At 32.4% G+C, this 22,258-nt stretch overlaps 1 protein-coding gene across 1 annotated transcript; it reads right to left on the minus strand.

Annotated features, from left to right (window-relative positions):
* Positions 1-876: 876 nt before the first annotated feature.
* Positions 877-19,298, minus strand: LOC137397055 (histone-lysine N-methyltransferase SETMAR-like). The gene is made up of 2 exons (XM_068083338.1): positions 19,246-19,298; positions 877-1,372 (listed from the first exon to the last, which is right to left on the minus strand). The coding sequence occupies exons 1-2, from the start codon at positions 19,296-19,298 to the stop codon at positions 877-879; spliced, it is 549 nt and encodes a 182-aa protein (XP_067939439.1).
* Between the last annotated feature and the right edge of the window lie 2,960 nt (positions 19,299-22,258).

Consider the following 22,258-nt stretch of genomic DNA (forward strand, 5'->3'; position numbering starts at 1 on the left):
AAACATGAAAATGGTACCAATTATGAATTGATGAAAAACTAGTTACTCAACTTAGAAGCTCCTTGGGTGCAAGACCATACAACTTGTACGCCTGAATATTTGAACGAAACAAAATTAAGCTGCCAGATTAGAAGAAATTTGAAGAAGCCATTTTAGTCAAAGATATAATTATATATATATTATATATTATATTATATATATTTTATATATATATTATATATATATATATTTATATATATATATATTATATATCTTAGACTAAAAACGGCTCAACACTTAGTTGAGCAACACTTAGTTTAAGATATATATATATATATATATATTTATAAATACGAGGGCGATTCGATAAGTAAAGATAATCTTACAATAAATCAAGTTGTAGTTGAGTTAGATACATTTTTTTTCAACATAATTGCCAGACAAGTCAACACATTTCTGCCATCTTGGTACCAGCTTATTGATACCATCTGCATAAAATTATGCAGATTGCCTTTGTAACCATTGGCTCACAGTAGCTTTGACCTCATCGTGAGTCTCCATATGAATCCCTCTGGTATAGGACTTTAGAGCACCAAAGAGCTGATAGTCAGAATGTGCAAGATCAGGGCTGTAAGGTGGGTGGCCCAACAGTTCCCAACATAGTTGGTTTATGGTCTCAATGGTTCGAGTGGCAGTGTAGAGCCTTGCATTGTCTTGGTGGAGAATGACGCCACGAGATTGCATGCCTCTTCTCTTGTTCTTAATGTTCTTCTTGACATGCTGTAGCAGTTGGCAGTAATTTCCACTGTTTACTGTGGTTCCCTGCTCAAGAAAGCCTACTGCAATGGAGCCTCTCACATCCCAAAACACTGTCAACATGACTTTCTTGACACTTATCTACGCTCTGAACTTTTTTGTGACAGGAGATGATGTGTGTTTCCACCTCAATGACTGCTGCTTTGACTCTGGCACATAGTGTGCCACCCAGGTCTCATCACAAGTCACACATCTGTTTAAAATGGAATCACCTTCTTTTTTAACCCTGTCCAGATTAATGCTAGACATTTCCAATCGCTTCGCTTTGTTGGCATCGCTGAGAACTTTTGGTACCCATTTGCAGCACACCTTTGTGTACCCAAGATCTTCATGAAGAATGGAATGCACTGTTCCAATGGAGTTGCTCAATGATTCAGCAATTTCCTCTACCTTTATCCTCCTGTCTGCTATGACAAACTTGTTCACAGCTTCCAAATTGGATGGTGTGGCTCCCTCTTTTGGCCTGCCTGACTTTGGTTCATCCTCAATAGAGGTCCTTTCTTCCTTAAAACTGCTAGCCCATTTGAAAACTCTGTTTTGGTTTAAACAACTGTCACCATATTGAGCTTGTGTTCTCCTATAAATGTCACTTGGTCTGACTCTTTCACTTAACAAGATCTTATTACAGCTCTCTGTTTAACATGTGTGCAAAATTCAAGAGGGGCAGCCATTCTGAAATGGTCTCCAAAATATTTATAGCCTTGAAATTATTGAAAGCGATTACAGTGTGAAGACAACACCTAAAAGAACATAACTCCAAAAAATTATGCATGTATCAAAATAATATTCTAACTTAAAAGGATATTATCTTTGCTTATCGAATCGCCCTCGTATATATATTATGTATTATACATTTATATATTATATAATATGTAATATATTAAACCAAGTGTCGCTGACGCTGATAATGCAGTAAGTTGAACTTAAAGCACGCTTTTTGAGAAGATCCTAATTTTAAAAGTTAATTTAAGGTTTTTGTGCAACCAGTTTTTGAATATTAACAAATTTATTTTTACTAGGTAAACAACAGGAATTTTATGTTACATTGGTAAAATTCAACATAATCTGTTCCAAAATTTATTTGTTAGCTTTTTATTTGGTTATTTTCAAGCAATTGTCAAAATAAAATTCAGCTTAACTCTGCATTTTCAGGTGGAAAACAATGCGTTGCTTTCCTAAAAACCTCATTCTCACTAGTGCTTTGAATTATTTTAACTTTTTTGTATAGAAAAATGTAACTTCACCAATGTAACTTCAATAAACAGCATTTGGCTAAGACAGGTTTACGGTAGAAAAATGTTTTGAAGAATTTTATGTTACAGCTAGACATCATTTATGTGCCAATAACTACTCGGAAGACTAAACCATCTATTGAAGGATAAAAACCATTAGGATTTTAACATTTTGGTTTATATAAGAATTTCATTTGCTATGCATGAGTTTTTTATAACTTTTTTAAAAGTAAATTTTGGCTGGCTTGATCAAATAAAAAATACTGTTGTGTGTTTTGTGAATTTAAATGTGTGCAAACATATTTGCAATATGTCATCATGAATGAATCAACAAGCGTCACAGTTTGGGCAATTTCCTGCAGAAACGCGTCTAAACACTGGTTTTGAAAAATTAATTTACGAAATAAACTGATATTATTCAAAATTTGGTAATCGAATGCATGAAACCTAAAGTAAAGAAATTTATGGAAAAAAAATTGACATGAAAAGTTTAAACTAAAATGACTAAAAAACAACAAAAAATATTTATGTTTTGTATTAATTAAAGTGAATATGCAAATTATCAACTTTTTTCATTTTGGAAGTCCATCTGCATTTAAAAACACTTAAGAGTTTTTGTTACAAATAATATTGTGCCTGTATAAGTCGAGCAAAAGTCTAGAATGATACCAACTTTTCTTTCTGTAAGACTGTGTGTAAAACAGTGCTATTACACAGACACTGAGTCCGTGGCTAAATGCTGGTGAAATGCTCAGCTGATGATAGATGCACAACAATTTCATGATAAAGGCTCCATTTTCGCCATCAGTTATGTGTACTGAAAAATAGAAATCAACTTGTTGTTAAAAAAACAATATCTCTCAGCCATCAGATCAAAACTAGAACTAAACTTCACAGGTAAATTTGCAGTTTAAAAACCATTTAAAAGTTTTGAGTGAATGGATCAGTAGCTAATCTAAATACAAATTGTTAAATTTTTAAATAATTTTGTTTGCAGCTAAAATCGAAAAGTTGTACCGCTATTTTTGAAGACACCCTAAAGGACCGAACATAGCAAAAAATTTAAAATTCTCCATATTACATTTTTGCAGATGCTAATCTTGAAACCTGTCTTGCATACTGTAACAATGATAAAATCAAAAGAGACACATGATAACAACATTTCCAAACGGAGCTCCACTCACTTATAAAGACACCTCTTTCTTTGAAGTTGAGAGAACCAACACAGATAACATAACAGTATATTTTGATGCTTGCCTATCCTTTCAGGAATTAACTTTTCTTTACTTCCAAAAGCACATAACAAATACATTTTGAAAAAAAGGTACTTTTGCATTGTTTTATGCAAAGTGCGTAAAAACACTAAGCCGCCATGATAATGTCAATCTAGCAACCACAAGCTTTTAGCTGGCCAGTTTAATATTCATGACGATGGAAGTGAGAACCATAGCAATAAATTGCAAGAAGATGCAATGGAATACCTAATTAATATAATTGCAGAGTATGATTAGATATATGTTTTAGCAGTAGTTAGAGCGTTGCCAAATGGGACTATGTTCTATAACTAGAAAAATCGAGAAAATTAAATCATCCAAAGAAAGTTTGATATTTTGTCATTCAGATGCCAGCTCAGTCTGATTCAATTTTACTTGTAACTAGGCTTGCACACATTGATGCAAACACAAACAGCATTATTGACACTGGTTAATGCTGATTGGCTAATAGAAACTGCCTGTAAAATTCAATGGCGTCAACTTTTTAAGATAATAATACAACAATTTACATGTTTATTTTGCCTTATCAATATAATGTAGAAATCGCATGCCACATGTTCCGGTTTTGTCTTAATCTAAAGATTTTTGATATTTCGGCACAATGAAGAGCGGTAACTATGCTTAAATCACAAGTACGATGATGATCGTAACAATTGGACTGTCTGGTAATTTCGTAACAATATATTTCATTTATGGAAATGTACTCTTGGTCCCTATAATCTCAGACCATACATATTATACATTTATTAAAAAGGAACTATTCTGGAAATCCTGTCTACCAACGAAAGTGCTCTTTAGTAAAAGTATATGTTTAATGGGCATCCATTATGTCGTATCGTTTCAGTCTAGGCTTTTATGGCATATCAAATACTAGGATGCTAAAAATACTCTAAAGGAACCTGAAAAAACACCACCAACTAACTTTTATACAGCCATATTCTAAAATTATTTCAAGGTAATTTGCGTTTCCCACCAACTTTAAAAAAAGTTGTTTTGGACTTTTGCATTTCTTCATGCCGAAAATGGCATGTTGTCAAAAAAGTTAAACTAAAAAAGTTAATATCAAGTTACTAAGTTTGTTATAATACCTTGAGCCAGTACATGCTGACCTTTGGATTAGTGTACTGATTGTCATAATTCTTATAATATCAATGAAACAATATATGAATTACCTACAAAAAACGTGTTTATTTTAAGTGGTTCCATAATGGCGATGACCGTTGTATGTTTAAAAAAAAGCTAATAAGAAAGTTTTACAAGATTTCACCAGAAATCTTTTGGGAATTGTTTAGTACATTATTAAATTTTTATTAAAATCTAGCATTAAACCAAAAGCACAAATAAGTTATAACTTACAAAACAATTTGTCTAAGAATGGGTTTGTCACAAAATTATTCAACATAACAATTTGCATTAGATGGCGCGATTAAAAGCCACAAATGTGTAAAAGATTGCTCAGACCATTCCTTGTCTATTTCTGCTGCCAGTGTGATCATGTTTGAGTTAGTTTAGTTATTCATATTAGTTTACAGCATTATTAATACTACTCAGAATAAAATAATTGCCCTCGTAGCACTCTCGTTCAATAAAAAACTCTCAAAATATATTGATCTACAATTTGCTAAACTTTCTTAGCTGTGATGCTTCATGGAAGACTCAGGACTGTCAAGGCTAAATTTCTGACCTTAGCAACTATAAGTCTTACATTTATAATTGTTGAACAACGAACTATAGAGAGCAATCTACTATTTTACCCCTAACCCATTCGGGTACAATTGCTTAATCCGATTTTGCGTTCAGGCACAATTAAATCATGATGCTTTACAGATTATGACATGGGTCAACAAAATCTCATTTTAACAATAGGAGCACTCACAGTTTCATGTAGAACGGCTATACTTTTGGGAAAGCAGAGAAAATTCTGTACCTGATCATATTATCTTCATTGCAAAAAATTAAAAATAATAAATATTGAAAGAAGCATGAAAAATCATTTTTATTAAAATTCATGTTCCACGAACAAATTTGACTAATAAGGGTCGCATATAAATGTATAAAAGTATATATAATAACAAGCAATTAAAACATTATACTGTATATGAAAATCAATCTACAGTCCTTTCCATAGCTGTTAACTTATCTTCCTCATCACTCTACTGGAAGTCTGCTATTTATAGCGCTCCTTCAAAGCCTGTAAGCATTCATTAGTAGCTACTACGGTTGTTACTAACTGATTGCGATTTGAACTTTGAAGGCAAATTATTCCAAATTCTTTTATTTGACCATAGCTGTTTGACCAATCCAAAGTCTGCAAACATGTCTGAAGGTCATGCTTAGCTTTGTAGATAGAGTGTAACTGTAAGCAGGCTCTAAATATAGATGGATAAGTAACGCAACTACGCAAAACCTAAAATCGGTTGATGAACTTGAAAGGAATATGCTCGAAGCCACTATAGCGGCGCATGCACCCAAAGTTACAAACCCTAGGATTTAGAAACAAAAAGATCTATGTTTTTCATGACAAACTACTTTTAGATTAGCCGCAAATGTAATTTCATTGACTCAACGCTTGAAATTTATTGTTTTTTGTTGAAATACTGATAATATTGACTAATTAACTATAGATTCATCAGAAATTACTTTTTAGAAAGTCAAAAGTTGCTGCCCAGCCCGACTCTTGGTCTTAGGCAAACCCTGTGCAGACCTGCACTGCATGGATTGTGGTATGCAAGCAGTAAAAATACTCTAACTAGTCGTCAACCAAATTCGTCAGAATTGAAGACATTTTGCTTGCCATTTATGGGAGACACTCGTAAGCACTTCAGAGCAGTTTGAGATGCTTTAGAAAACAATACAAAACGCTTATTGATTAAAAATAAATTTGAAAAGACAAAAATGTCAAGTTTGGGTTAGGAAACTATAACAAAATTGGTTATACATTTTGGTCTAGTTATCCTAACTTATTTACCGAAAAATTTTCTTTTTAGAACCTCTGCTAATGATTATCAAAGCAAATAGAAGTTAGTTTTTCATTCAAAGAAAAGATAAGATTTGAAATATCTTAAAACATATTATATCATTGTTACCTTATAAATATTAGTACACAGACTGTCTAGTTTGGTGTGAGAGATTATCATGTGTGCGGATAAAGCGCAAAAGCACAGAGTTTGTTCACAACTATTCTAAAACATGAAAAACGAAAATAATTGTTGCCCGTTTAATTTCTGCCTAAACATATGTGACTCTAAACTCTGGGCTTGGTTTTAAACAAATGAATGTGGCTTCTATTATACTAAACATTGACTTGAAAATTTAGCTCTCTTTCATGATATGACAAAAGAAAAATATTTTTTATTTTACTGTATTTGCACCAACTTACAAGTATATTTAACCATGATTCCTATTTTATTAAACTGGAGTTAATATTATTTTCATCAGGTATAATGTTTGTTCTCTATATCCGAAAGATGCTGGGCTAACCTTTCAAAATAATTGCTAATCTATTTGACCAGATAAAGCTTACATATCCAAGCTTTGGCCTTTTAGATACAATTTCTCATATGAACTTTCCACAATTGGTTTTCATAAAAATAAACAGCTAAAATACGATGGGTAAAATAAATAGGTAAAATAGGTAAAATAGATACAATAAGATAACTCATGAATTGTAGCTTTTTAATTCAAAATAATTTCAGTTTATTACGTTTTTATTGAATGCTGGCAAATAAATAAAAAAAGATGTTTTAAAACATTTTGCTGTTTCTCTTTTAAAGTTGCAGTAAGGCAAGTAACAGTTTTTTAACGCCTATAATTTTAAATCTCCCTGTTTACCGAACAAAACAAAACTTTTGGAAAAACCTCATATTGATTGTTTAACCTTTAACATTGTTCATGTACTTTGACTGCTTTTTACCACCAGCCTCTCTGGTAGGTTAGTTAAACTCCAGACAAGACCAGTAACATAGAGCAGTAAAGTGAATGAAATAGTTCCGTATGGCTTCATAAATCAGGTGTTATCTAAAAAAACATTGCACGGGAAACTCTCGAGAAATGGAAACTTGAAAGATTAAAGTTTTACCAGATTAACTTCTTAAAGAATTAGATCCGGATTAGAGCCTTTAAACCCAAGTTTTATAAGGTTTGTGAACATTATTTAAAAATAAAAGAAACATTATATTATGATATTAAATCAGTCGTAGAGCAGAGTGGGCAATTCAAAGTTGAAACTCTGGTTTACTAACAATGTTCTGAAAAAATTATCAAATTTGAAGAATGATGCTGTAATTACATAGTATTGTTGTTGAAAGACCCCTATTTGGAACTTGATGAAATTGAAGACATGAGACGAGTTTTATATAAAAAACATGTGAAAAGTAAATGCTTGAAGTAGCTTTGGAGATTTCCATAAACTGAAGCTTCGCTTGCCACCTGGAAATATTTCGGCAAGATATATATTGATAAGAAAACCACACGTAACCAATCGGATGGTTAAAAAAAGATTCATCAAAAGAAAACAAATATAATGATTTGGACATGAAGTTGAATAAAAATACACTTTCCAGAGCTGGTTGACAAAAATCGTTTAGGGAGGTGTGGCTGTCACTTTTCGATTGCTAGTTTTTGAAAAAAATAGGTCGCAGTAAGGAAAAAAATTGCTATTCTCTTGCAATGGAACAAAACCATTTTCTGAAAAAAATGTTTGGAGGGAGAAAAAAAATCGTGCGTGACCATATAGTTGAAAACCCTAAAAATGTGTTTTGCTTGAACATTGTTGTGATTGTTTTGAATAGCATCGGTAAAAAAGACTTTAGTAACTGAAGCAAAAGTTTTATAGAATAGTTAGTTCAAACAGAAGCTGGCTTCAAATATTTTTGAATTATTGAAAAACATATGTTATAAAAAGTCGTCCTCTCGTTTTTTTAAAAATTTTAATTTGAAATATAATACAACATCTACTTTTCGTGCTTGGAAGCAGCCTTTCGTACATTATATTTCAAGTTGGCAATAAATTATCATAGCTACAAAATAAGAGTGTGGAAATGAGAGCTAAAAAAACTTGGTTGTTTTACTGCGCAATTCTTTACGAGTACACTTTTATGAATTTTGGTTGTTTATATTGGCCGAATAGCAGGTGAAACATTGGGACACTGGTTTAAAATTACAACATCCTGTATTATCATATTTCGCTTTGACTACATTTTTCACATGTATGATGCCAATATCACAACTTTGTTTTGACAGCAATTTAAATTTTTGTTCTAACCACTTTAATATAGAGTTCATCATCATAAAAAAGACTATCATTCCTGCAACTTCTTAAAGACTAATTGTACCGCAATTAATAAATTGTGTTACTCTTTTGAGATTTGGGAATAAAATGTATTATGCATTTTGGCTAAGTCAGTGTAACAAATAAGTGTACAAAATGTTAACTAAAAAGTGACTGTGACTCGAACGGGAATCTACTGTAACAATTTGGGTTTTTACCATTGCAGCACAAGTCGATAAAAAGTTGATAAAGTTCTATTTTGAATCATTGGAAAAGTAAAAGTTATAAAGCTTGCCTAAATTGTAAAAATGATTTATAAAATGGACAACCCATAAATACTAATTTTGACGAGCATACCCAATAAAACTGTAGGAAATAGCAATTTAAAGATGAAGCTGTGCAAATGCTGGCAAAATCATCATATTCTATCATTTAAAGTAGTCTTTGATGTTTAAAGTGATCGGACTGCCAATACATTTCAAGATTAAAATCTACCAAACTCGATTGCACTTAAAACACCCAGAGCAAGCAAAGGTGTGATTATGGTGTCTATACTGGCAAAGAGATCAGCAGAATAGTAACACGTGATGCTGCAAGCTAAAGGCTTTAGGTTAAATAAACTATAGGAATGATAGCATTGGGTGATGGCACATGGTGTTTTTCTTAGCCATTTAACTGCAACAAGTTCTGACGATTCTCACTTTAAAACATCCTAGCTGGTATATTACATCAAACGTCAACCACAATCATGACTGATATAGAAAAATGGTGATACGCTTTAAATAAAATTTACAAAAACATTGTTCAAGCTCATGTTTGAGCTGCATCCAAACAAGCCCCTATCTGAACGACCTCAAGAGAACCCTGCCTACTCTCAAATCAATCATTTAATATAAAAAGTGATGACCATCCTGCTTTGAAGGCTTCTTGGTTTTGACATGAAAATAAACAATGAAAGAATGTTGGATTGCAGAAATAACAAACACAAAAGCAGTTAATTATTTTTTTATTACAATAGGCAGCCGGGGTTGCTTACCTCTAGCCTTTCAAAATTACAATGAGAATGACTCCATCGCATTCCTTTGATCAGCTGTTTTTTTTTGTTTCACCTTTAACCCTTTCGCGAGAGAATTTTCAAAACTAAATCAGAATGGGCGAAGTAATTTTCTAAAATAGTAAATTTTTTTTAAAAGGTTCATACATTTTTCTGTGTGTTACTATGTGCATATATCTATGTTTAAAGGTGCATATGTATACATGTACATGTATATGTCCATAGGCATATATATATTATAAACAAATAAAAATGTATAACATAAAATATATGCTTTTCATAATAATTGTCTATTTACGAATGATATTTTCGAAAGCATTATCCTTTACAAAGGCCCACATTACAGTCATTGCACCATGTACTTATTTGTGTAACAAAAAGCTCCCACAAAAATGTACTTCCTGGATTGATAGGCTCAAAAAACTTTTCAAAATACTCTACTGGTTGAGCATCTACTGGAGTAAATACTGGGCTTGTCACTGCTATAAACTGCTGAATTGTAGAAGATTTATCTCTGTTTATGCTGGTTATATTCTTCCAGGCACTTGCATCACTCCTATTCACATCCTCATCATTACTGCTACCAGCCTTTTCATCACTGTCACTTCCAGATGTAAAGTCATTCCAATCACAATTCAAACCTGATTCACTGTCATCTCTTGTTACTAAATCTAAAAAGTCACTGTCAGCTCTGAATCTCTTAGTAATTTCGGTACTAGTACTTGCTTTATTAGAATAATCTCGGGAGGTTCTTTTAGAAGTTGCCATGACGGTAAAATAAAGTCAAACTCTCAAAAAATTTGGTAAATAAAAGCTACAACTGAAGCAAGAAAAATAAAAGTTGATAAATTATTTAGAACAATTTTCTAATTTTTTTCGAAAGTTTATTTATTCATCACTGCTAAAAACGATCAGTTTTTTTTAACCTTCAAGTCTATTTTTGAGGCTAACCGAAACTACTATGTCATAGCTTGCTGTTGGTAAAAAAGTAAACGAAAAACGGCATTTAGCTAACCAGAAACTGCAATAATAAAATACCTTACCGAAACGACAAAAACGTCGCACTGCCCATTAGCAGCCGTATCGCAAAGCGACAAAAACGTCGCTCTGCCCGCGAAAGGGTAAAGGTTGTTAAATCACTCAAGAGCTACTTGTCTACAATAGCCAGTTACACTGATTGGTAATCGATATATTTTTAGCAATCTCAGGCACAAAAGCTATTTATTTTCTTTTAGTTGTACAAGTGGTTAGCTTTACATAAGTTTAGCAGAAATAAATGAACGAGTTTCACAACACCCAACCCAAGTTTACTTTTAGAGTTGTCAAATCTTGTATGAATGTTTGTTCACTACAAAAATAATTTCTTGAACTTAGTGAGTAGCCATACCTGTTTAGTAGGGGACAGTTTTTCAAGCCATTATGTATTATATGAGATGGTACTAATCCTTATATCTGCTGGTCCTACAATCTTTACGTAAAATGACGGAAGGATTGCTTAACACCCGGATTATTTAAAAGCAAAAAAATTCAAAAACTCTTTTTGATTGAAATAACTCATAGACTTATTACAAATGCTAACTAAAATGTGTAGTGTAGTATTGATTCGCTTAGAAAGTTTTGACAAAATCTACCAATGTTTGTGACAATGCAAGATAACTCAATGAGTGCACAACTCCCAATACACCTAATGGCTCTCATCAAAACATGGTGATTAACCCTAACTAAGCGAATTAAGCATAATATACAGTGTATTGACAGTTAGGTTAGCAGTGTGGTTTTCATGCCCAATAAACTATTTCTTGCATAGGCTAGTAATTACTCCAACTATTAAATACATGTAAAAGATAGGAATATATTGCATCTATGCACAGGGTGAAACTCTCTATTTGGTTTAAGATCAGTTGGTTTAGGCATCATTTTATTGTGATGCAATCAATTTGAGCTAATTCGTTTTATGTTTTTGGAAAAAAATGCAAAAAATAACATCAGTTCATAGTGTGTAATTCTTACGAAGGATTAGTAAACTGTCAACAAGCTCCTCTGGTTGAGAACTAGGGGCACTTTAGTGGTCCTCTTCTATTAAAAAGATGACCAAAAGGGTAGAGTAATACGTTCGGTTTAAGATTACATGTTTTACATTTTGTGTCTGACCACCATAAAACATAGTAGCAGTCAGAGCATCAAACACAATCATGAATGGTAAAAAAGTATGAATACATTTTGATAAAGATATAAAAATATAAGCAAACACAATTTTAGCAGTTTTTTCTATTTGTATATTCTAAGACACTCAACATGAGACACAATAGAAGTACCAGAAGAATTCAACTTGATACATACGATGCAACTGCCTAAACGCGCCGGAGATAGCAACTGCTCTTACAAAGGGATCGTTTGCTGCTAAAAAATAGTTATTATTAAAAATGAAACAATTTGTAGTCATTATATCCGAACGATAAACAAATCAACAATAGCGCAATCTACGCAGCAGGGTCATATGTACTACGTCGAGTTGCGGTGGTATTTTTATTGTCTGTCGTTACACGTATCTTTGGCTATATAAACTGTAAAAGCTGCTAGAATCGTGCTCACTAATTATGGTAAATGGCGATAGAACCGCACAAATAGTTTGCCAATTAAATCAATTAAAGGCATTTCATCGAGATTTTCGGTGTGCATGCACAGCTCAGATAATTCTAGAAATTTCGGCATAATTATTCGTTCATTTTGTGATCTCGGTCAGAATTAACGGAAAATTTGTTAAGTGTGGCAGTACCTTTATTCTATTCTATGCAATTTACACTGCGATAAAAAAGTTTATTGACTCGAGCGTTTTTGCAAGCTCTATCGTTCTTATCGTTGCAAAGCATGACAAGAAAATGTCACTAACTAATGCCCTGTAGAAAAAACTATTTCTTCCTTTAAAAAAACACTGACATTACTTTTTATCCTGTCCAGTGAAATACGTTTAAAAAGTACTTCAAAATTTGTGCAACTCAAAAGTAGCATCATGCTCGTCATGGAAACAGTGATTATCTCTTAATTAGGTGAGTTAAGAATTATACATAACATGTTGCCAGTTTGGTTAGCAGTTAGGTTTGCACACTTAGAAACAATATCTTACACATACTCGTAATCACTCGTAGTATAAAAAAAATAAAAACTGTCTAGAAATTTATGGATGGAGGTAAATTCAAAATCATTTTGACTTAAGATCACAGGATTCAGGCATTATTTTATTGTCATAAAACCAATCTGAGATAAATTAACCTACATACGCTCAGCATACGAAATACCAAAACAAGAATCTGTTAAAAATGTGTCATTCCAAATAAGGATTTGTGAACCATTACCAAGCTACCTTTTTTCAAAATAATGCAGTCTTTGATTGTGAAAAATTTTTTACAAGGGCGAGCAACTGGATACAGTGGTAAATAAGGTTGAAAACAGTATGTTTCACTGCTAAAATTGTTTATGAGTCTGATCTGTGTTGCTACATCCAAAAATACCAACATAGAAAGGATAAATTATTAATATTCTAAAGGGGAGCAAAATACTGACTTTACTATTATATCGATGAATATGCAGGTTATATAAGCTTTTCTGTTTTTTGCAAATGTTTGTGTTTTACTGAAAAAGGGGGTTTATATTTTACAAAATTAGAGAATAATGTGATCTAAGCCTAAAATTTAATGAAAAGTGTTGAGTTAAAAAAAAATCTAGAATAGTATGATGACATAGATATTGCTATGTTCTATGCCACAGTTTGTGTTTAAAATACAAAATATTTGGGGGAGGAAAACACCAAAAATCCCTAACTGGTTTTGCATTGTGCTTGAAAAGGTTGCAAATACAACACAAAGCAAATATTGCAGTTTGGTGTACACCTATGCTTCCATTATATGTTATTTAATGTTACCTTATGTTTGATTCAAATGCCAAGGAATTTTAAACCATACTAGTTTTCAACAAAAAGGCTCTAAAAGGGAAAAACTCCATGGTGCTGTGAGAGTTGTACATCAGATGCTGTTGAATAGAAACCTATTTATCTCAGCGATGTATCTCTAAAATTCAGTCTACCCATCGTTTCTGTCAATACTTTCGGCCCAATCAACCAAAAATAACTTGGGTACAATCAAATAATTTAAGTATTTAGAATAATTTCAAGTCAATTTATTGTTCCGCTGTTCACTTTTACCTGAAAGCTATCTGGTTTTTTAAATGTTGTAAACACTGCTAGACTTTCTTTAATTGGCTGTTTTTAATTGCAAGTTTTATATTGAGACTACTGAAGATAATTCTAACTTGCAAATCTTTCAAAGTCACACAGTGAAAAATCAACACAGTTTTGCTTAATGTGAGATAAAAAAATCCAATTTGTAATGTGAGAAAATTATGTGATCATAGTACATGAGGCAGCATAAATATTAGCAAACTTGAATATTGTTAAGACTAATGCTAAGATCATACTAATTGTATAAATACTCAGTGAACACATGCATAAAGAAACAAATGATAAAACACTAGAACATCGGAATAGATCTTGTATAAACATATAGGACAAGGTTGATCCACTTCTCAATGCTTGAGATGTTTCTTTTCATTTCAACCTGCTGATAAGTGACCAAGTACTTTAATAAACCTTCAGTTCAAAATTGCAGAAAGGTTTCATTTTACCTTTTTCTTTGCTAACTCTATACAGCTTCATATGCATTTATTCAATTATTTATTGAGCAGCTAATTTTTAAACGATGCAATAGCAGTGCTATCTTGTAATAAAATCACACTTTTTTAGAACTCATGCTTTGGCGTTCAGCCTAATAAACATCCTGTAACAAGCTGCGGGCAACGTTAAAATCCTTATATACCGTTCATAAAAGGCTGATATTATTTTAAAGGCTCCATTTAGATGCTAATGAGTTTAAAAACACCCATCTCTATCATTCTGGATCGAACTAAACATCCCCAAATTCCGCTTCTAAAAATTTAGGCTATGTCACATATTTGTGGGCAGAGTTTTTTATTTTGATTGTGTCGTTTGTGAGACCAACACTGAAACACAGCAAAAAACTTTCATCACTTCAAAGTTATTAGACCAATCTTTATTTTAATTAAAAACAAATTTGAAGTCAGCAGGTCTGATTTATTAAAAAAAAAGGCCAAAAGCTGTTCATGGCAGTTATGGTTTAAGACTAGTAATTTGCAGAAGCACTCGCACCAAACACTTTGGCTTAGTTTTACATGAATATTCAAAAGCAATAATGGGTTAAAAATAGCTTTCATTTATAAAAGGAAATATAAACTTTTACAAAAATGATAAAATGTGTCAGTTTAGAAATATGCAAGCACAAAATATGACTATTAACTAATAACTAATATGACTAATGACTAATATGACCAATGTCGGTCTGGGTTTCTTTCAGCACTCTTTGACTACTGATTAGCCTCTATCTACGAAAACTAAATCCAATCAAGGTACTACTCAACATAGTGTTTAGCCTTTACCTACCAGAAAACTCCATTGCACTTTTTCTGTCTCAACTGTTTCCCACTTCATCCAAAAACTTGCAAAGGTCTGTGTATAGGTTTTCCTTAGGTTATTGACTGTGTAGGAGTAACTCTACAACAAAACTTACCACGGTTTCACTGATATTTAAATAATGCCGTCGCATTTTCTGTAAGAACGATTTGTTGACTCGAGTTTATTGTTTTAATTACAAAATTAATTGAATTGTAAAAAAAGACTTTTCATAAATTAATGAGTTTATTAGCAAAAATAACTTCCAATTTTTTCACTTTGTCTAGCAAAAACCTAGATTCAGTTTAATTAAAAAATGTTAAACTCAGACTAAAAACTGAATGGGCTGTTCAGAAACAAATCTTGAGAGCAGTTCAAATAAAAATGATAGTATTTATTTAGTGACAGACAAAGCAATAGCTCTATGAAATATCTTATATTGTTGATCAGTCAGTTTTTCAATAACCCTTACAAGTTATTAGTTCAAAATTAATAAAAACATGTGAATTTTACTTATAAGCTGTTTATGAGTTCGTTTTACAGTTTTATTTAACTATGAAGAATATCGGACTCTAAACGCTCATAGACTCAGGCATTCTGAAACAACGATCATCATAATACTATTGCTCATCAATTTGAAACGGTTGAAAATACACTGACCATAACAATGCGAGTCGAAGAAATCCCTTCCTTAGAAACTAATGATAGTGAAGATAGTAGCGAGGGTAGAAGTGTTTGGTTTTCAGGCTGTAAAAGGGATAATAGCCATGCTGAAGAGTTGCGCAAAGTTCAAAACTCAATGGAGGAAATTTAAAGTTTGCATTTGATATTAGGGCTGAGGCATCAATAGTAACTGAAACAAACAAACATTATAATGAAGTTGTAGTTAAGCAGAGTCACAAAATTTTTTTAAAGCATTAACAATACTAAATTGAGACTAGTTAAAATGCTAGTAGTTCCACTATAAAGTTAGTACTTGACTATGTATACGTAAATAAGTACATCACTGAGAATGTGGACAAATGATTAACAGCCAACTTTTTAGGCATTACACAGTTAAAGGCGATGAAATTATTGGTGGTCACAAACACATCACACTAAAGGCGATGAAATTATTGGTCGTCACAAACACATCACACTAAAGGCGATGAAATTATTGGTCGTCACAAACACATCACACTGTACCTTGCTTGAGATCATTTTAAGAATTTTTTTTTCAGCTAGTTTCCATGTTTAATCAACATCTGGGACGAATGATGTGACTTTTCATGTTCAGACCCTTTGGTTTCAAAGTCACACAAGTATACTTGATACCAGCAAAAAATGAAACATGTAAAGCAACAGTAATCAGGAAATGAATGACGATCTTGTTCATCAAGGCGATAAAGAGACCTATCGGGTGTGATAGTCAAAACAGCGGGGTGGTTCATGGTTTACCATAGACTTGATAATGCATTGAGAGGCAGCAGTATTTCTGCTAGCGGAGGGACTACAAAGTGTTCTTTAGACCAGAATACATAAGTTGGCAATAGTCCCTACAGAAACAAAAAAAGGAACAAGGCTGTCATGAAAGTTGAAAATAAAGGGTTACAATCCATGCCACAAAAGAGGCTCAACTCAACTATTACAGGAATTCCTGCTGATCGGTGTTGAGAAAACATAAAAATAGCTAGATCAGTACTCATAATAAGGAATGCATTTTCTTTTTATCAGAAGGGTCTAGCAATGGAAAGTCGGAAGAAATAATTTTAACAGAAATATATCCGAGATTGAGAAAGAGGAAAAAATAGTAAAATGTGAGAGGAGGACAATGCAAATCTTAAAAAGCCAAGGGTAAGACAATCGTCGCTGAGTTTTAGAATGGCAAGGCGTTTGTTATGACTGGAGATTAGTTGGCTGAAGTCTAGAGAAATATCACTGGTAGAAGAGATGTATCCTGTAGAGGTGTAGCTGTAGTTGAGGAGTCATTATTTACCAAACCGTAGAACCCTGTGTAAGCAGTATTAATGGTTGCATTAGTAAGCTGAACGTTCACTGTGGAAGAAGCTCACGGTGAAGAAAAAGGTGGTCATGATTGAGGCTGGAAAGAATTAATATTGGTGGCAACAACAAAGTTAAAGCTGAATTGGTAGGGTTTCACAGGTTCCAAAAACTCAGATGAACTGTTCATAGAGATCATCCATATGAAATCAAGTGTTGTTGCACCATTGACATATAACCTCGAGTAAGGCAATTCATTAAATACAGTCATGTAGTACTGTGCACTAAACCAGGCCCCTTGGTAATTTTGATGACGCTGAATTAAAAAAAGAATTTTTCATTTAAAAAATTTTCGAAAAGCAGATACGGTATGATTACCGCTGTTAGGCTAGCTACATTAACGTCTGAAATCACAACAGTTGTTAGTGGTCACAGGTAGTAACATAACTTTGTCAAGCTAAGAAATTATGTAATAAAGCAGTCGATAAAATAAGAGAAAAAAGTTACCGGGAATTTTTAAGAATATTCAATACTAGTAACTTATTTTTAACATCACCCTCTGCAATTTAAAAAAGAGGGCTAATTTTGATAGCTAAAACAAATAAAAAAAAATTTTTTTTAAACTTTAATCACTTTCTGACAATTGAGAGCCATACATTTATTTTTTACATAAAAAAGCTTAAAGTGACCTAGAATTTTGGAGACGCGCAGAGTGAGCATTAAACAGTTGGCCAACTCGATCCTTACCACCTGCTTTTTTTCTACTTGTCAAATGCCAGAAATGTTCACCTCAACTCTTTTTCTGCATGGTACCAAAACGCGGAGCATCGATATTCCTTACACCATATTCTACAATCATGTTTGCAAGTTTTAAATATTTTTCATTTTTAAGAACATCAAGACAAATAACTCAAATACGCTGACTCATGATTTTTTATGACCTTTGGACATGTTCACTATCATTTTTAAACACTTTAATCAATGTTTAGAAAAATTATGTCTACTAGAGAATAACCTCGCTTTATAAAATATTCATTATCATCTTGGAAAAGTAAATCCGACACTAATTAATGACCTTTCACCATCACTGCAAAGTAAAACCTTTTGTAATACTTTGCAACAACGTATAACAGGCAAGGAATGAAAAACACTCCAATTTGTGAAACCACTATAGGTCCAGCAGTTGGGGAGATTTTAAAGATTATCAAATCATGGCATGCAATCAGTGTTAAAATTTATCTGAGCAATGGTGTGAGTCGAGATTTTTTCAGCATAAATTTGCTACCTAAATTCTTTATTAAAAGCTTTTCTACAAATTTGATGCCTATTGCTCTTTTGCAATTTGAACACTTCCAAGCGTTGGAACAATTTAACTAACCCAAATTTTAAACAGCCCTATACCAAAACTAATTCACTGCACAAAAATAACAGAACAACGTTTTTGCAAAAAAGGGAACTTCTCATAGAAATATTGCTCAGGCTAAAAAAATACATTCATAGAAGAAAAACTGTGATCGTTTGCATTTTTTGTTTTCCTTCCTGCTTTGTTTTAGGATGTTTTCTTCAGTTTTGAAAGGTTTGCAAGTAAAAAAAAATGAATGGTGTGATTAACGTTGTAGTTTATTACTAACCACAACATATCGTGTTGGCAACAAATTAGTAGATTAAATTATACGAAACTTTACAAACCTAAAAAGAATAGTGTCAACTCACAAAACTGACCAATCCTTTCAAAGTTTGCTTGTTCAAGAATTCGCCAGACTTCATCCATTGTGTGTTTCTGAAAGTAAATATTTTTACAAGTTACTAAAGTGAACACTGAAACCTTCCTTGAGAAACTTAACAAAAAATACAAAACGTCCGATGAACGTGTGCAACGCATCCAAAACGCCTGAGAAGGTTTTTTGCTCACATGATAGTTTTTATATTTGTGGTGAAATTCAAAAAAGCTCACAAATAAAAGCTCAAAAAATCTAGACTATTTACAATTGTACATCAAATTTGTCCATTTTTCTTCATGTAAACACTATTTGTTTACTTCAACCTATGATAAAGCCATGCGATTAAAATCCCCCAATTGCCGCACACAATAGATTCCTCCACAAATCGCAATGCTCACTAACCTCCCAATTAACCAGTTGATATAGCTAGTGACAATGTAGTCAGGATCATACATTGTTTCCATAATAGGTTAGAATGTGGTTTATTAGGTATTCGTTATTGTGAAAAAACAGCATGAAATAATGTTTTGATAACAATGGATATTGGCTAATACAAAAAAGCAGTTAACACGCTTAGAAAATCTAGGAAGGAACAGTTGAAGTTCTTGTTTTACCAAATGAATAGAAGCCTTTCAATACATTTTCTGTGTAGGTATGCACAATTTGTCTTATTTAGTTTTACTGGTTTGAAAAAATAGCTAAAAAAACAAAGGTAAATTTTAATTTGTGGCTTGGTCGATATTTTTACTGCTTGGTCATTTTCATTTTTTATGAGCATAATAAATAGAAAAAAAATGCAGAGAAAAAAAAGGTTTTTTCCAATTCTAAAAAAAAAGTTTGTTTAGAAAAATAAACTTCAGTTTTACTAAAATGGTTATTTGAAATTCACTGTCAATCTTTTGAGTTAGCCATTTCTGTGTGGGTGTGCTTGCGCTTGTTGATTGATAAATACCAGTTTTTCTTTCAACTGACAACTGCTTTCTATATTCTCTGACCCTTTCATCATCCTACCCACCGGATTGTCACGTGAAACTTTAGCTGGCACAAACAACTTTTAACGTATTTGCTAAGTAAATCAGACACACTGATTCCGATTTCGTGCCCAAAATATATACTGCTCCACTAACTTTCAGAGTAATGAAAGCATTTTTTAAAGCGGTTCAATATCAGTCTCAAAAACGACACGATCGGCACAACAAGCTTCGCCCATAAAAATGTGATGTCATGTAGCTTTTTAGGAACTGAAGCTAGTGATGTTTAGTCCGATTTAGAATAATAGGGATGGGTGTTTCAAAACCCATTATTATCTAAAACCAGGCTGTAAAATAATCTGTTTTTATGAAAGATAAATAAACTATTTAAAATTGCTGTAGTTTGTTACATGATGTTTAATAGGATGAATAACAAAAAATTTGAGCTCAAAAAATACGATTTCATCGCAAGCTAGCAGTTTTATCATAGTTTCTTGAGCTCATTTTTAAATATGCAATGATAAATAGCCTATTTACCTTAAAAAAAAAGAGATTATTTTGAATGCTGAATTTAGATAATAATAGGTTTTGAGACCCTCATCTCTATCATTCTAAATTGGATTAAACATCCCTAACTTCCGTTCCTAAAAAGCTACATGACATCACATATTTATGGGCGGTGTTTGTTGTGCCGATCGTGTTGTTTTCAAGACTGATATTGAACCGCTTTAAAATATGCTTTTATTACTCTGAAAGTTAGTGGAGCAATATATATTTTGAGCATGAAATCGGAATCAGTGTGTCTGATTTACCTAGCAAATACAATAAAAGTTGTATGTGACAGTTATGGTTTGAGTGAGTTGAGTCAGGCCATGTTTAATATAAACCAATTTGCAGTGGTTGTTTTTATTCAGTATTTTTTAAATAATATTTGTTCTAGATGTATTATTTTTACATGTTATGCAGTAAATAATCCCTTTATTTGCTGCAGCTTTACTGATACAGATTATTTATGCATACATTTTGCTATGTTACCCAGGTTCTGTGGGTCAGAAACCAGTAAAATGAGTTCTGAAAAAACGAATTAATGTGATAGATAAAGGTTCTACTTTACCTTTAGTAATTCTGCTTTTGTGCCAAATAAAATGCAATCATTACCATGATCATATTTCCAGTTCTGCCGCTGTTCTTCAGTATTCCTTATTGTAGTTGACTGAATAATTTTCTCAAATGTTCTTTTCATGGATCCTAACATACAAAAAACAAAAAATGAGCATGTATTGAGATGCAGCTTAAATTTACTTTGCTGCACAGCAAATTTACCAAAAGGTATTTTAAAATTGAATAGAGGTATTTTAAAATGGTTCAAAGAACCTATACTATAATTGTTCTTTGCCGCATTTTCATAAATAGCTGAAGTATGCATTTTTTTGAAAAATATGCCAACAAATCAGCTTGAAAAACTGGAAAGATATAGCAAAAAGTGTTGGAGTCTGCAACATTAAAAAAGTGGAACATCCTCAAAAGTCCATTAATTTTAGATTAGGCTGAATGTGCTTTGGTGAAAAGTGATTGGTCGGTTGTGATGAATCAGTTGTGATTGGTCCGTAGTGATTTTCTCACAAAACACTTCATAGTTACTGGGCAAACTTCTAATAAAGTGGTAAACCTTATCATAAGTAACTAAAAAGATTATTCATGCAGGAAAGTATGATGATGATCATTATTATTTGTTCTCCTTGATAATTTATCACTCTCACAAAAGTGCACATGAATGACCACCTTATTTTGTGCTGACTTTATAAGAAGTTTGTTCAAGATTTACCAATTGTAATCAATACAATCAATAAGCGATAAGACCAAGTTTAATATTATTTAAAATTTGAGTAAGAGTAAATTAGCAAAGTTTATTAGACAAAAACTAAGCACAAACTTTAATGCTGCCGAAAAGATTTTTGCACATCTGTCATTGTAACAAAAACTTGTCTGTCTTTACTAATTTGAGACTATAAATAGAGACTAATAATTTTTCTTGAAGTTAACTTTAGTTTGATGACAAGAGGATAACAAAAATATGTTTTCAGTCATTTTCTTATTCTTAACTTGTAGATTTCAAAAAATCGCACCATACTGGATCTGAACTTACAACTTTTAGCAACAGACCAGCCCTCTAACAATCACACCAAGTGACTACTCACTCGCACCCGTGGAACAGTTAATCAGCATAATTATTAATTACAGTTGATTATCTCTAACAAAACTGTCACGGTAATAGTAATTAGGTATATAATTGCACCCTAAATTAGATCTCAGATAATATGTCAGTAATATAGAAAAATGTTAAGTTTGTTGGGCCAATTTCACCACCTAATCTTTAGGCTGCAGGAATTAAAAAACAAACAGAATGCTTAAAAAGTGGGGTTAGATGCATCCAACCTGTCTGT

The sequence above is a fragment of the Watersipora subatra genome, chromosome 5 (genome assembly GCF_963576615.1).
Source record: "Watersipora subatra chromosome 5, tzWatSuba1.1, whole genome shotgun sequence".
In the NCBI taxonomy this organism is placed as follows: Eukaryota; Metazoa; Bryozoa; class Gymnolaemata; order Cheilostomatida; family Watersiporidae; genus Watersipora; species Watersipora subatra.

Coding starts and splice junctions, on each gene's coding strand:
- LOC137397055 (XM_068083338.1), bottom strand. CDS start 19,298: ATGTATGATCCTGACTACATTGTCACTAGCTATATCAACTGGTTAATT. Junction 1,373..19,245: donor ATCAACTGGTTAATTGGGAG/GTTAGTGAGCAT, acceptor TGACATTTATAG/GAGAACACAAGCTCAATATG.